The sequence below is a fragment of the Zalophus californianus genome, chromosome 4, assembly GCF_009762305.2.
Source record: "Zalophus californianus isolate mZalCal1 chromosome 4, mZalCal1.pri.v2, whole genome shotgun sequence".
Taxonomy (NCBI): Eukaryota; Metazoa; Chordata; class Mammalia; order Carnivora; family Otariidae; genus Zalophus; species Zalophus californianus.
In genome coordinates, this window is record NC_045598.1 from 119,278,102 (window position 1) to 119,293,901 (window position 15,800).

The following is a 15,800-nucleotide window of genomic DNA, read 5'->3' on the forward strand; positions in this document are numbered from 1 at the left end:
TTCATCCCAACACCAATTCACGTATTGGGCGCGACGTACCACCCAGTCTTTGGTAGGGAAGATGAGAGAATTTGACCAAGACGAGTAAAGTAAGGTTGCCGTTTTTATTAGACAATGCATCAGGAGGATGTTTTCACTGTTGAGTTAAAAGAACCTGAAAGTCTATGCTGCCCTCTAGAGTGGCCTACAGTGCCTTCAGGCGTGCTGCAGAGAGAACCTAAGGCTTACGTAGACGCGTCCCTGCGGAGAAATCCTTTGTACCAGTTTCCTTTAAGTAAAAGAAGAATACAGAACTGGAAGGCTGGCGCCGGAAGACTGAGACGCGCGCCGGGTGCTGGGGGGAAGTGGGAGCGCGTAGGCACCGCCCCTCCCGCGGTTGCCTGGTAACCGGCCCCGGAAGGCGCGGAAGGCGCCTCGGCGCAGGCGCTGGCGGGCCGGTGAAAGATGGCGGAAGGTGGCGGCGCCGAGCCGGGGGAGCAGGAGAGGTCCTCTGGGCCGCGGCCCCCGAGCGCGCGGGATCTGCAGGTGCGGCGAGCGGCCGAGGGCGGGGCGCGGCGGCGGGTGACGGCGCGGAGGGGTGCGTGTCGGAGTCCGCCCCTGGCCTCGGCTGAGCCCTTGCCCAGACCCCACCTGGGGACTGAATTGTGACTCCGGGGTCGCAGGTCTCCTCAGGGCGGTGCATCCAACAGTGGTTTTCGTGGAAACAAGTGCCCGAGCCCAACTCTCTGTTGCCCGGGCCTCATTCCCCCTCCACCCGATTTGCAATTTAAGAAGCAGCTGTTTCGAATGGCATTGTGTGCGGTCAGTTGAGTGGTTCACTGGTTGGTGCTTCCTTCAGAGGACTTATTGTAGAAGAAAGCTTTACTGTGCCCGTGGGAAATCAGGATCACTTTATGAGTAGTAACATGTGTGCTGGTTTGATCTTTCTTGTCTTGGATGCTGTTTCTGTCTGGATTACTTTTATATAAAAATGCTTCCTTTTTATCAGCTAGCTTTTCCCTTTTAAAAGTGAGCTAAAGTATTCCATCCTACGGCTGCACCGCCCAGTTGTCAAAGCTACCGTCTATGAAACATTGCACAGAAGAAACAGCGAAATAAAACTTGATGGTGACATTAGTGAGCTAAATACCAATGCACCAGATCTCGCTTTTTCAGATGCTTAATACTGCTTTGCTCATTTAGGCGGTTTTTTTTTTTTCTGTCTCCTAAGACCATTGATAAAATCAACAAGTAAACAGTCATAAGGAGTTGTGTTATTAAAAGTAAATGACACCAAATCTACATGCCTCGGTAGAAGAGTTCTGTTACAGTTACTTCTACTTCGAACAAGCATTGACCACCTCCGTGCAACATACTGCTAAACTCCACCAATGCAGAGATGAATAGGACATCAAATCTATAGTTAGTGGTGGACACTGTTGAAGGGGATAGAAGTGTAAAAAGCATGTCCATCTATTTTTTGCAGAAATAATATATGAATATATTGGCCATGACATTTTAAGGTGGAGTACGATTGAATGCCAAATTAAGCAGTACATAAAATGAAGAATTCGGAGAATGGAGAACTCAGTGTCAGGTTAGAAGATGAACCGAATGTGGAATAATTCCAGTGCTCTTAAGTCAATTCAAGTAGTAGTAAAGTCAGTTAAGTAGTAAACAGGATCAAGGAATAGGATCTGCCTCATCTTTTCTATGGTAGACTACCATCACTAAGAGGCACTAAGAGGCAACATGGGACATTGAGAAAAAATAGAGTTTCTGGTTAGATCAATTTCTGTTTGCATCTTGGACCTGTCACTTAGTAGGCCTGTGAATGTAAGAGAAATGTCTTAACCTTTCTGATCCTCCGTGTTTTTATTTGTAAACTAGGGGTGATGTTGGTGGTGTCAAGGATGAAATGTCCATAAAGTGCCCATGCCACTCCCATATTATCCTGGCTCTGTACTTGCTTGGTAAATATTTGGTTCCTTTTTCTTTAAAGGAGGAAAATGCTGTAACTTTAACTGGTTAGTCCATTCTAATGCCATTAAAGTTAAAACTATATAACTTAATGTCCTTTCTCTAATTTCATTCTATTCTTTTCATGTGAAAAATGAGAGCAGCTTGCCTAATGATTGCCTAATACTTGGCAAATTTACAGACTTAATCCAGCAGATTAATATATGATTAATGATTGGTGATATTTTGGTAGATGTCACTAATTGAAAGAATGCCTTCCTCTTCACCATCAATTAGAGGATAGGGATTTGTTTTTAAGACTTTTTTTTTTTTTAATCTATTTGACAGCTAGAGAGAGCAGAAGCAGGTTGAGTGGGAGAGGGAGAAGCAAGCTCCTCGCTGAGCGGGGAGCCTGATGTGGGGCTCCGTCCCAAGACCCTAGGATCATGACTTGAGCCGAAGGCAGACGCTTAACTGACTGAGCCACCCAGGCTCGGGGATTTTTTTTTTTTTTAATCTACTTTCTGGTAGTTATGTTGGTAGGTAGATAACTGTTTTTTTATAAATGTGATTTGGATATCAAATACACTAAGTATTGATAATGTTTCCTTTAGAATTTAATAAATCTGAAGAACTTGCTAAGAAACCTAAAAACAACCAAAGTGATGATGTACAAAGAAATAGAGTATGTTTAAAAGAAATAGAGTAGGTTTAAAAGAAGTGAATAATGTTCTTCTCCCCAACTAGTTTTTTGAATAGTGATTACTATTTGATTATCTTGTTATTGTTTAATCAAGCCGTGCTTATCTTAAGTGTAATTTTCAGTAAATACTTCCTACTTTCTGGACAGCTTGCTTTAAGAGTCAGTCATTCACAGTGTTATAGAGGAAAAGGGAGATATTACTAATTGGAACAAGCAAAAGATACCCTAAGTATGCATATCTTAGCTGCCAGGCAGTGTAGGGTTTGTTGGCATCTAAATCAGGAAAGTTCCTCATTTAGCACAGGAGGAAACATGGATGATTGTCTCCCAGAAAGCCTCCCAGCACTGTGAGCCTCTGACATAATCCGCAGAAATCTCCTGTGGATCTCAAACCAAGAGCAGATCTTAGCTCCCTTCATTCCCCCCAAATTGGGAAACGTTCAATGGAAAGGTTTAGGATGGGATTGTTAGTGACAGCCCTCGCCCTCAAAACCTCAGTGTTTATTAGTATTTCTGAACATTTTCTGAGACCTTTATCTCTCCTGGTTCCCCTCAGTCTACTAACATGGGTTTAATAGTTGGTTAACATATTTAAGTGTATGCTTCTGTCCCGGTTTTCCTCCAGAATAATATCAAAGGAAGAAGATTTCTGTTCTTAATTCTGTATTTCCATATAGATTGGAGTTGGAGGATAATTAGAGATAACTTCAGTATTTATTAGGGTTAGAATATCAGTATTCCATAGTATTGGTTGTCAATTTTAGCATGCATCAGAATCCTCTGGAAGGCTTGATACAGCACAGATTGCAGGGCCCCACCCCAGAGTTTTTCATTCATTAGGTCTAGGGTGGGGCTGGAGCATCTGTATTTTCAAAGGTTCCCAGGTGATGCTGATATTGCTGTTCTATATTTTAAAAAATCACTATGTTACCTTCTGGCAATTGTCGCTCTAAGACTGAGAATTGCAGTAATTTTAATCTTTTGCTTTATACCTGATTTTCTCGTTCTTAATTACTTTGCTCTCAGGTTTCTTTTCATGTTCTTCACATTTCGAAATCTAAAGCAAAGATTATCAGTGCTTACATACTTTATTCCTTCTGTGTAATTGAAATAGCTTCATAATCTAATTGTGTAGCCTGTGGAACACTCCGTCCTGTTAATTCACAATGATTCATTACTTCACAATGCACATATTCTTATCTCTTTATTTGATATTTAGTTGTTGTTCTATTTGTTTTGACCAGTACTTTATTTTGATCAGTTTAAATAATCATTTCCTCTTCTAGTGTGGTGTCATTTGCTATGTCAACTACCATAAATTAAATTTCTTTATAATATTTACTAATGAACTTATACCATTTGATGCTGCAGGGAGATAATGAATCCCAGCAATAATTCCCTCTAAATACCATTCATTTTCCTTTTAGTAATGCACGATTAATAACTAAGACCTTTTCAGCTAGGTGGACTCCCTGCTCTAATACAATTTACCCCATATTCCTATCTTGTTAATATATATTAATATCTTATTAATATATATATTCCACAGAATCAAAACACATTATTTGCTTTATTCATTTATTTTATAGAAGAAAATTAGTTGATTGACAGGGTTTGTTCAAATCTTCTTGAACAAAAAACAAGATAAAGAACTATATAGAAAATGTAATCTGAGTTTTAAAATATATAACTTGGGGCATGTAGATGGCTCAGTTGGTTAAGCCTCTGCCTTCAGCTCAGGTCATGATCCTGGAGTCCTGGGATCAAGCCCCATGTTGATCCAGCTCCCTTCTCAGTTGAGAGTCTGCTTCTCCCTCTGCCTCTCCCTCTGCTCATGCTCTCTCTCTCTCTCTCTCACTCTCTCTCAAATAAATTTTTAAAAATCTACAACTTTATATTTATTATCTACATAATTCAACATGAATTTGTTTCGTGTCCATGAAGTACTATATTAGAAACCATCTAGGAAACCTAAATTATAGTAGGAAGGATAAAACCGTGAGAAAGGTACACAAGTGATGACAATATAATGTTTATAAATGTTAATAATAGAATAGCATATACAATGAGGAGTTAGGAAAGAAATATCATTTAGTTAAGAAAACTAGAAAAGGCTTTGTGAAGGATGGCTGAAGTGGGCCTTTGCAATATAGGTAACATTTCCATTGATGGGATTAGAAATCACATAAAAGTAATTCATAGAGCTGAAATAATCAGCTCAGGAGGAACTTCCATAAAGGAATACTGTTTTGAACAGATTTCAGGGAGGTAAAATTTCTGAAAACTTTGGACCCAAGTAGTCAGGCAGAGTGTCTGTCTCCGTCTCTCTCATTTGTTTTGTTTTCATCTTGGAGGGGCTAGGGTGGGAGGAGACTATAATGTGTAGATAACACTGAATAAGGAAATCTTGGGGAAAATGAAACACTGATAATAGTCATTGTTAAACATTTTTTAATATCTTCTTGTAATGGAGCACTTGCCTTGTGCTTCACATGCATGCTGTGATCCTTAAAATGACCCTCTAAGGTAATTTTTTAAAACAGACATTTAAAGATGAGGGAACCATGGCACAGAGAAGTTAAATAAAATGCCCAAGGTCACACCATAGGAACCCAAGTTACTTTTAATTCAGTTCTTTCAGATTACAGAGCACTTTCATAATTAGGATTTCTAACAGAATTGCCATGTTAGAAATATGAAAGTTGATGTAGGTGTATGGGGATGGGGTAAGGAGTAAAAATTAGGGAGGAAAAAAATCCTTTGGTTTTTGTTTTTTGTGTGTGTATATTTTAAAAGTTGACTAATAGAATCTTCAAAGAAGTAACTTTGCCCCAGTTCTTCTTTTCCTTCTGTTGAAAGAAGCCCTGGAGGTAGTTTTCATATCTCTTGTTTTTCTGGAAGGAGCACTTTATCTGGTTTTTTAGGGGGATTTGGTTTTTTGTTATTTTTTTTTTCCAAAAGATTTTCGGGGATTATGATCATGCCAATTACGGGAGCATTAAGGGAAGTTTTTGAACTCTTGTCCAAAATGGAACAAAATAACAATGCTGAAATATTTGGATAACTTTTTAAAATTCCAATTTCAAAAACTGTTGTGTTTATTTCATTTAAAAGTACCCAGCCATATATTTATAATGCATAATTTGGTAATATTACTTTCTAAAATTTATATAATCCATATATATAATACATTGTCTTATATTTTTAAAATTCATTTTCCTAAACTTGATGAAATTTACGTCAGGTAGACTTTTAAAGAGAATAATTTTGAAATTATTGTATGTGCTTGGGTTTTAAAAACTTGAACAGCTAAATGAAAAAATTTTATGAGATTTGATGAGAGCAGGCTGACATTAGTGTGAAAAATCTTCAAGTATTTTTTTTTTATTATAGGAAAATTGTAGGCTCAGCTTTGAAAATGATCTGTTACCAAATAGTTTTTGAAACAGTTGAATAGTTAATTGAAAATAAGTAAGCAGTTATGGTAACTTTAATGTATTCCAGTATATGTGGCATTTTGGTTAGTTTTATCAAGTGAGGGATACATTGGTTTTATTTTGGAAGGGGGTCATCTGAAACAGCAGCCTTTATTTTTCATTAGAAATTTGTACTACACAATCACGTGTTCTAGTCATAATTTCTACTTGTGTAGAATAGTTCAGTCCTATGTTATACTTTATAACAAACCTGTTGTTTTATAGTTGGCCTTGGCAGAATTATATGAAGATGAAGTGAAATGCAAATCTTCCAAATCTGATAGACCCAAAGCTACAGTCTTTAAAAGCCCACGAACACCACCTCAAAGGTAAGTTTTGTTTTGTTTTTGTCTTGTTTGAGTTTTAAACATTGTATTTCTTTTTAGTTCACTAATCCTAAATTATTTTAAATGGTCTTGGGAATTTTCTTTAAAACTGTAATATTATATTATTATAAATTATAATATTATTATATATTATATATTAATATTATAAAATTAAACTATAATATATTATAATATTATAATATAATAATAAAATAAATATTATTTAGGTAGTATTCCTAAAATGGTAATAGTCAGAAAGCTAAAAGAAATGGAAAAATTGGGATGCCTGGATGGCTTAGTCAGTTAAGCATCTGACTTTGGCTCAGGGTCCTGGGATCGAGTCCCGCATTGGGCTCCTTGCTCAGCGGGGAGCCTGCTTCTCCATCTGCCCTGCTGATCCCCCTGCTTGTGCTCTCTCTCTCTCACAAATAAAATCTTTAAAAAAGAAAGAAAGAAACGGGAAAGTTATCTTAAATACCTAATACTTTGGTAGACATGATAAAGAAATATACACTGAATAGTATTTTTCTTAGACACAGTGGTTCTTTTTGAGTCATAGGATACATTGAGGATCTGACAAAAGCTACAGCCCCTCTCCCTGCAAAACAGCATTTATACACAATTTTGTCAGTTGTTTTTAAGGACTTGTGTTTCTGAAAACCCACTCATGGAGCCCGTATGTGCCTTTTGCCCTCCATTTAAGAATCTAGAACCTGGGGCACCTGGGTGACTCAGTCGGTCCTGGGATCAAGCCCTGCATTCAGCTCCCTCCTTGGTGGGGAGCCTGCTTCTCCCTCTTCCTCTGCCTGCTGCTCTGCCTATTTGTGCACTCGCACTCTCTCTCTCTGTCAAATAAATAAAAAAAATCTTAAAAAAAGAATCTAGAACTCCAGGAACCTATGTTTGCACTGAATGATGACCCATCTAATAAGTGATCTCCTATATAGAATTTGCTGTTGTTAAAATCCCTGAACTAGAAAGGGAGCCAGCCATGAAGATTTAGGAGATGAGAGCCAGGTATACTTTATTACCATGGATTTTCTTGTTTGTAGGAATATTTTCATTAGTGTCTTTTTAATACTGCAAATCTCCTTACTGGGGAGAAACTTGGAATTTTTCTAATACATCTTCTTCACAGACGGTCTGTCATTTTACCAGAAGTTTAAAAATTCACTGGAAATTGTTCTTTCCTTTTTGTCTGTCACTTTCCACTTCCTTTTTTTCTGTAGGGGAGCTAAAAATGACATACCTTTTTGGACCTGAATGAGAAGAAAGAATATTAATTTTTTCCCAAACTTTTTATTTTATTTTCAAACCCATAGGTAATCAAAAGATTAGTACAGTGAATATATGCTGAATATGTGTCACCTGTATTCACCAGTTGTTAGCATGTTACAGCATTACATTCATGCAAGTGCTCTTTTACACAACTATTTGAAAGCAAATTGCAGTCATCATAACACTCCATCCCTAAATACTTCAGCATGCATCTCCTAAGAAGAAGCACATACCCTTTATAACCCTGATAACATATCACACCTTAGAAAATGAATAGTAATTTCATAAAATCATTTAATATATAGTCCATAGTCAGATATGTCTTCGAGCCTTTTTCAGATTTAGGATGTAACCAATGGCCATGCATTCCACCTGATTATGCCTGTTTTGAATCTCAATCCAGAGCATTCTTCCCACCTTTTTGTTGTTTGTTCTTAGCTTATTATATAATCTAAAATTTATTAAATTGAGAGGTACCTGGGTGGCTCAGTTGGTTGAGCCACAGACTCTTGGTTTCAACTCAAGTCATGATATCAGGATTGTGGGATTGAGCCCCATGTTGGGCTCTGGGCTAAGTGCAGAACCTGCTTGAAATTCTCTCTCTCCTTCTGTCCCTCCCCGCCCCCCCGCTCTCTCTCTCTAAAATAAATAAATAATCTTTTAAAAATAATAAAATAAAATGTATTAACTGACATTCATTTTCATTTGGCACTGGGCCCCACAAATTATGTAGCCAGTCCTAGATAGAGCCATGTTACGGACAGCCTCGAAAGCCAAGGGGAGTTGTATTTGTGTAGAAGGCAGTGGAACACCATATGTGTTTTTAAATGTAAATTTTATGATAAAAACTGTAATATAGTGATAAAAGCTTTGATTTTAGAGATAGATACACCTCTGTTCTAATTTTTTTTCTCTCTGTTCTAATAAGGTTTTGCCAATGGACAAATTTTTTAAATTCCCTAAGCTTTAGTTTTATCTGTAAATTAGGGATAATACCATTGTTAGGAGGATTAAGTGAGCACATAGTTACACCTTGATAACTGTTAACTATTATTATTACATATTTAGAAAAATAGGACTGGTGATGGAGTGCAAAATTAATTGTAACAGGGAAAACAAGATAAGGAGACAAATTAAGAAAACAGTTATGGTAATCTAAAGAATGTGCTAATAAAATTTTGGATTAAAATGGCATCAATGGAATGGAGGAGAAAGCTGAAATCAGTGTGGGAGACTTGCAAAGAATTTAGTGTAGAAACTTGATGACATGGGATATAGGGAGCAAGGGAATGAGAAATCGAAACCTAAAGGTTCTTAATCTGGTTTGCAGGAAAAAATGTGATTGTTAATGGGAAGGTTTATGTGAGGAATATAGGTTTAGTTTTGGAGAGATGAACTTGATTCAGTAGGTGCTTTTAAATTCAGCCCCTCAGTGGGGTGTCTGGGTGGCACAGTCACTTAAGCTTCTGACTTGGTTTGGCTCGGGTCATGATATCAGGATCATGAGATCCAGTCCAGTGATGGGCTCTGTGTTCAGCAGGGGGTTTGCTTGAGACTCTCTTTCCCTCTGCCCCTCCCCTGCTCACTCGCACTCTCTCTATCTCTCCCTAAAATAAATAAATCTTTGAAAAATTAGTTAATTAATTCCGCACTTGACCATAAGTCACAGGGTGTTAAAAACATATTTGAGAGTCATCTGTAGAGGAGGTTGTTATCTGTGGGAGTGCACAAATGTTTTGATGATCAGGAGTTTAAGCAGAGAATGAGAGTCAAGGATATAGGCATACTTAATTATGAAAGAGGAGAAATGGATGGATTGTGTATCGAAATACAAAAGGAAATGTAAATAGGAAAACAGTATATAATAAAACAATAAAATATAATATAAAAAGAAAACAATAAAACTTCTGGAAGAAAATGGAGTATCTCCATGACCTTCAGGTAGGCAAAGATTTCTTAAACAGGAAATAAAATCATGAGCCGTAAAGGAGGTAGTAAATCTTTTCCCACATCAGACTTTTCCTGTAAGGTCTCTAACCACGACTGACGTAAAAAGGAACTATATAGTTGTACTTTCCAGAATAGAGACACAGGACAGGGAGGGAAGGGGCTGCAGCAGGAAGCTTTTCCTTTTGTTTTCCTTTCCCCCTCCGCTTCCCTTTCTGTCTCATAGCTGCCTTACATCAGAGCTCCTCCTCACACTACTGCTCATCTTCAGAGCCAGCTATGGTATTGTTTGGCCTTGCTTGCTACACCAGGCCCTCTGAGTCTAAGCTTGGCAGGAAGGCTTCCTCTGACTCCTGCTCTGGGCAAACTCACCTCTGTACTTGCCCGGTACACTAGCAGGATGGAGGACAGCCCACCTTACCCCTGCCCCTAGCAGTTAGGAGTTAGTCTTATGTTCATAGGGTTCTGCTGTTGATTGGTTCTCCAGGTGGATTTGTTCTCCAGGTGGATTTTTCCTTCACTTACAGTGAATTGAGAGCTACCCTGCCCTTCCCTCTTTCCTGTTCAGTTTTGCATGTACTAGTTTTGCAGAAGGTCTTGAAGGTGACCTCTGTTCCTAGCCTCTGGCGCTGATATAATTTTTTTTGTTTTGTGAGACAGTTCAGTACAAAGTTGGAACTGGATTGGAGGGTAGAGGTAGTTAAAATATGAGCTTTGATTGTTACCTTATTCCGGCAGTCTCCATGTTGATATTTCATTGGCTATATTTTCTAATATTCTTGACTAAAAAAAATCTTGAAAGATGAAGTAGATAAAATCTTATGTAAAAAATTAGGTGAATTTTTATATTCCCTAAGACCATTATGAAGTTGGAGTCAGACTAGAAATTAGACACTATGTAGCTAATACACTGAAAAAATTGTGGTCTAAATTATTTGCCTTTAACACAGGGAGATTAAAATATTTGAATCCAAAAATCTCTGAGGAATAAACTCCCTATGAGTAGCCCCTTCACTAAGTCCCTACTGAATGTGGATTCCTTAGGGGAAGAGACTGAATTCTGCTTGTCAACACTACTTTGCACACCACATCAAAAGTGCCTAAGTTGTGCAGGAGATGCATTTGATAAGCAGTTACAGAAGGAGGGGCGAAGAAGTGACAAGCCACTTCTCATGTGAAATGCTGAGCTTGATTGCCATAATCTCCACAAACTCCCTGAGGAATTGTGTGAACTGTTTACTATTTCGTTTCTTAATCCCATTTTTAAAATTAAATATTTCCACAGAAGTCATAGATATGGCTCTTTTTAACTGTAACTTTTTACTTTAAAGGAGTTTTGTTTGTATTCTAAGTTTCTATTCATGAACTTTAATGTTTAAAGGTTCTATTCAAGTGAACATGAATACAGTGGATTACATATAGTTCGACCTTCAACTGGGAAAATTGTGAATGAACTTTTCAAAGAGGCAAGAGAACATGGGGCTGTCCCTCTGAATGAAGCCACAAGAGCTTCTGGTGATAACAAATCTAAGGTAAGTGCTAAATTTAAAAACTAAATATACTATGTGTGTGTGTGTGTATTCGTTCTCCTCTATAGGTTTTTATATTATTGCAAACACTGTTTTTCTAACTATATATCTTTATTTTAAGCATTCACTCCATTTTTATAAGATTACAATCGTTCTATTAATGATTGAAAGTTGAAGCAATTTCTTACATCTCTATGAAACCTTTCTGTTTACCTTTTTCTTAAAAAAATAATTATAGATTTATGTGAATTTGCAAAAAGAACACAGGTCCTGTGTACCTTTCACCCAGTTTCCTCCAATGGTTATATCTAACATAATTATAGTACAATATCAAAGCCAAGATTTGACATTGGTACCATGTGTGTATATAGTTCTATGTCATTTTCTCACATGCATGGATTTGTATAATTGTCAACTCAGTCAAGATGCTGTTCTGTCATCACAAAGATTTCCCTCATGGTGTACCCCATTTTAGTCACACCCTCAGCCCTCTCCTCCACCATCTCTAGTCTCTTGCCACCCTAATCTGTTCTCTATCTCCATGATTTTTTAATACTGAGAATGTTATTATAGAAATGGAATCATAGTATGTGACCTTTTGGGATTGGTTTTTTCACTCAGCTTAATGCCCTAGAGGTCATCAGAGTTACTGAGTGTCTCAGTTCATTCTTTTTATTCCTGATAGTACTCCATGGTATGGATGTACCACAGTTAGTTTAACCATTCGCTTACTGAGGGACATTTGAGGTGTTTCCAGTTTGGAACTATTACAAATAAGGCTGCCGTGAGCAGTTGTGTACAGGTTCTTGTGTGGATATTAGTTTTCATTTCTCTGGGATAAATGCCCAAGAGTCCAGCTGTTGGGTCGTATGATCAGTATATGTTAGTTTCTTAGAAACTGCCAAACTCTTTCCCATAGTGAATGACAGAACCAATTTCTCCATTCTTGCCAGCACTTAATATTGTCACTATTTCAAATTTTAGCTACTGTGATAAGGGTAGTTATTGACTCATTTTGGTTTTAATTTGCATTTTCCTAATGGCCAATGATGTTAATTTGCATATTCCTAATGGCTAGTGATATTGAACATCTTTTCATGTGTTTATTTGCCATTATCTTTCTTATCCCTTTCAGTAAAGTGACTTTGGCCTATTTTCAAATTGAATTGTTACTGTTGAGTTTTGGGAGTTCTTTATATATTTTAATAGTTTTGAGTCCTTTATCAAATATATGGATTGCAAATATTTTCTTCTAGATTGTAGCTTGTCTTTTCATCCTCTTACCAGGGTTTGTCACAGAGCAAAAGTTTTTAATTTTGATAAAGTCCAATTTATCTTTTTTTTCCTTATGGATTATTCTTTTGGTCTCTTATCTAAGAACTCTTCATCTAAACGTAGGCCTCAAAGTTTTCTCCTGTTATCTAGAAAAGTTTTATAGTTTTACATTTTATACTTAAACTTGTGATCCATTTTGAGTTAATTTTACATGTGGTTTCCATCAAGGTTTGTTTTCCTATTTATGGGTGTCCACTTGCTACACCACCATTTGTTGAATTGCTTTTGTGCCATTCATAAAATTTCTATACATCTTTTATACAGCTTTTATAACTATATCAGCTGACATCGTACTGGTTTATTGAAGAAATGAAGACATCAAGTGTCTTTTTGTGTGTAATTGTCATAATATTCTTAAAATTGGCATTTCTCAGCCCGAGTTCCCTTATCACAATCATTTGGGAACGTTTTCTAAACTACCATATGGCCTCTGGTATTATGGTTCGGCAGTTTTCTGGTATGCCGAAGCATATGTCTTTTGAAAAAGCCTGTCTGATAATTGTGACAGACCTCCACTGTTGAGAACCATTGCTGAGAATTGCTATTCTAATGAAACATAAATTTTAGTTTTCACTTTGTTGAAGTGAAATTGACCAACAGCTTACAATTCTTTTTCAGTTAAATCTAAGGTAATTTGCGTTCTTGCAGGTTCTCCGATTCTATAAGAAAAATGTGGAATTGATATATTGATATATTTAGTTGATATGTTGAGTCTATAGAAAAGAAAGCAATGTGATCATTAAAAGCTCATTTATGATATGCATGGTGATTAAAAAGAATGGCATTTTTACCTCATAAGCTATCCTACCTGAAAAATAGAAGACCTTGTGATCAGTATGGTAAAACAAAAAGTGCAGTCATAGTTGATTGTTACAGTTGAATAAAAGCAGCTTATAAAATAAATATGGAGCCTTTCTTCAGGGTAATTTATACCTATTTATAAAATTCTTCCTTTATGCTGTGAACTGTTATTTGTGAAATATGTTTTAAACATAATTTTTATTGTAAGATATAAAATATTAGTGGTAGCTTTTTAAAATCTGTTTATACTTGAAAATATATATTTCATTTTATAAATGTATTTTTTAATTTAAGATTGGCCTAAATTATTTCAACTTCTGAGTCAGTAACATTTTTATGGGAAGAAACAGAATTTCTGACTTGAGTATACTCCTCTGTAACATAAAACCTTCATTTTAATATAAAATTTTCCTGGAAAGTATAAACTAGTTTGGCTAATTATAGTTGATCTAATTTTCAAATATATATCACACATTATCATAACATTTTACGCATAAACCATAGTGAATTTTTAGCTCATTTGCTGTGTATTTCAGTCATTTACAGGTGGAGGATACAGACTGGGTAATTCCTTTTGTAAGCGGTCTGAATACATCTATGGAGAAAATCAACTGCAAGATGTAGGTACAGTAACCAAAATGAAAAGTTGCAGATATTTGCCTCTAGTTACTACTGTTTTTAAATTTAAAACTTGGTAATATAAATATAATATCTTTTCCGTTATTTTTTGAAACATGGATTTTAAAAGGACTAGTGTATAAGCTTTTAGTCTCAAATTTTATATTTTGTATCTCAGTTGTGCCTTGCACTTAGATTGCACATATTTTCTGTATGTTGAAATAATATAGGATTCACTGTCAAAATGAGCTTTATGTACATACAGTAATAATTATTGTAAGTAGTATACTGTCATAATAGAGAATTAGCTGAGTTGTAAACAGGGAAATTCCTAAAGTCATTCTTTGTTTTTGCGTTTTAAAATTTGGGGTTATACTTTCATTTAGACATGTTTCCTTTAGCCTTGGAGGGTCACTGGAAATTCTGTCTTGCCCCTTGACATAATATTTCAGCCCTGTGTAGCAGACAAGAGTGTAGGTACAGTTGAAGGAGTAAAGTGGATGTGGAATTGCAGCTGGATGTTCTCATTGCTTTCATTTTCCCAGTGAAGCAGAATAATTGTAATCAAGGCCAGGATCTAGCTTTGGCATTTCAGCTATTGTCGATTTGTTAAGCTACATACAAATCTGCTGAGCAAACATAACTTGCTTTCATTTACATCTTTTTTTTAACTGTAACTAAAGTAATATGAATAACTCCATATTTTCAATAAAGTAGGTGTAAGTTTATGTTGTGAATATGTGTGAAATATCACATTTGAAGCTTAAAATTATTTGATACAGATGGATTCTTGTATTTCTTTATCTTTTTTCCTACATTAAAAAGGTTCAGATTTTGCTTAAACTATGGAGCAATGGTTTCAGTTTAGATGATGGAGAACTGAGACCTTATAATGACCCACCAAATGCTCAATTTCTGGAGTCTGTTAAAAGAGGGTAAGATATATTATTTGTATTCTGTTTGTTACTTAGGGTGGGACTTTTATTTTTTTAAGATACTGGAATATATTTTGTAAGTGGTTGCTGGGGGAAGGGTATTTTAAGTATCTAAAGGATGCGTTGCTGTTCGTAAGTCTCTGGTTCTTAATTTGATGGGGAGGGGCAGTAGACACTGGTCACTTTGAAAATCTGATCAAGCGATGCTCCCATTCCAGGAAGAAACATCGTCATGTAATAAATCAGTACAGTTGATTAGCCTGTAGCTGCCCGCCCACTAAGCCACTGTCCTGCTTACTGTTAACAGCATGACTCTCATTGCATGTATGCTTGAAATTCAACTTATATTAGAAATCTTTTAAAGTGGCATTACTGCTGTCAGAAGATCTCAGGTTAGTTTAAAGTTATGATTTGTGAAAGTCAACAAGATATACAGTGCCCTGACCGATGGAAAGAACAGTGTAGCTCACCAGCCCTTCTTGGTAAAGGATGAAGAATCAAGTGATTTTGCTATGATTATAAAGCTTTTCTGCATTATGCTTTCACTGGCTGACAATGTGATCATTTGTGATCAATGTGATCATGATCAATGTGATCATTCCTAAGTAGAAATACAACCAAACACAGAAGAGTGGTGATGAACTGGGAGATTTAAGTAGCAGTTAAGGGACTGGAGTAGCAGGTTATACTCCATTCAGGAATTGAAGGTGGGGCTTTTCCAAGTGATACAAATGTGTCCAAGGAGAATGGCTGAAGTGGAGTGGAGGTGAAACTCATTGGCATTGAGGGAGTCAAGGACCTCTAAAGGAACGGTATTTTTAGAACACTAGCATGAAATCTGAATTTGAATTCTACAAAGATAATGACAAGATACCAAAAAATGGCAAGAAATGCTGTAAGCAATATGCGGAAGT

General features: G+C 36.5%; 1 protein-coding gene across 2 annotated transcripts in view; it reads left to right on the top strand.

Moving 5' to 3' along the window:
* The first annotated feature begins 384 nt into the window (after positions 1-384).
* UBXN2B (UBX domain protein 2B) overlaps positions 385-15,800 on the top strand; it is a 31,054-nt gene continuing 15,638 nt past the window's right edge. The window contains exons 1-6 of one of the 2 annotated variants that reach the window (XM_027624132.2): positions 385-525; positions 6,343-6,446; positions 11,050-11,200; positions 13,870-13,953; positions 14,777-14,886; positions 15,194-15,263. In XM_027624132.2, coding sequence (XP_027479933.1) covers positions 445-525; positions 6,343-6,446; positions 11,050-11,200; positions 13,870-13,953; positions 14,777-14,886; positions 15,194-15,248 — 585 coding nt within the window. In that variant the 5' untranslated portion in view covers positions 385-444 and the 3' untranslated portion in view covers positions 15,249-15,263. Of the gene's footprint in view, positions 526-6,342; positions 6,447-11,049; positions 11,201-13,869; positions 13,954-14,776; positions 14,887-15,193; positions 15,264-15,800 lie in introns of those variants that run through there. The other variant, XM_027624123.2, reaches the window with a different exon arrangement.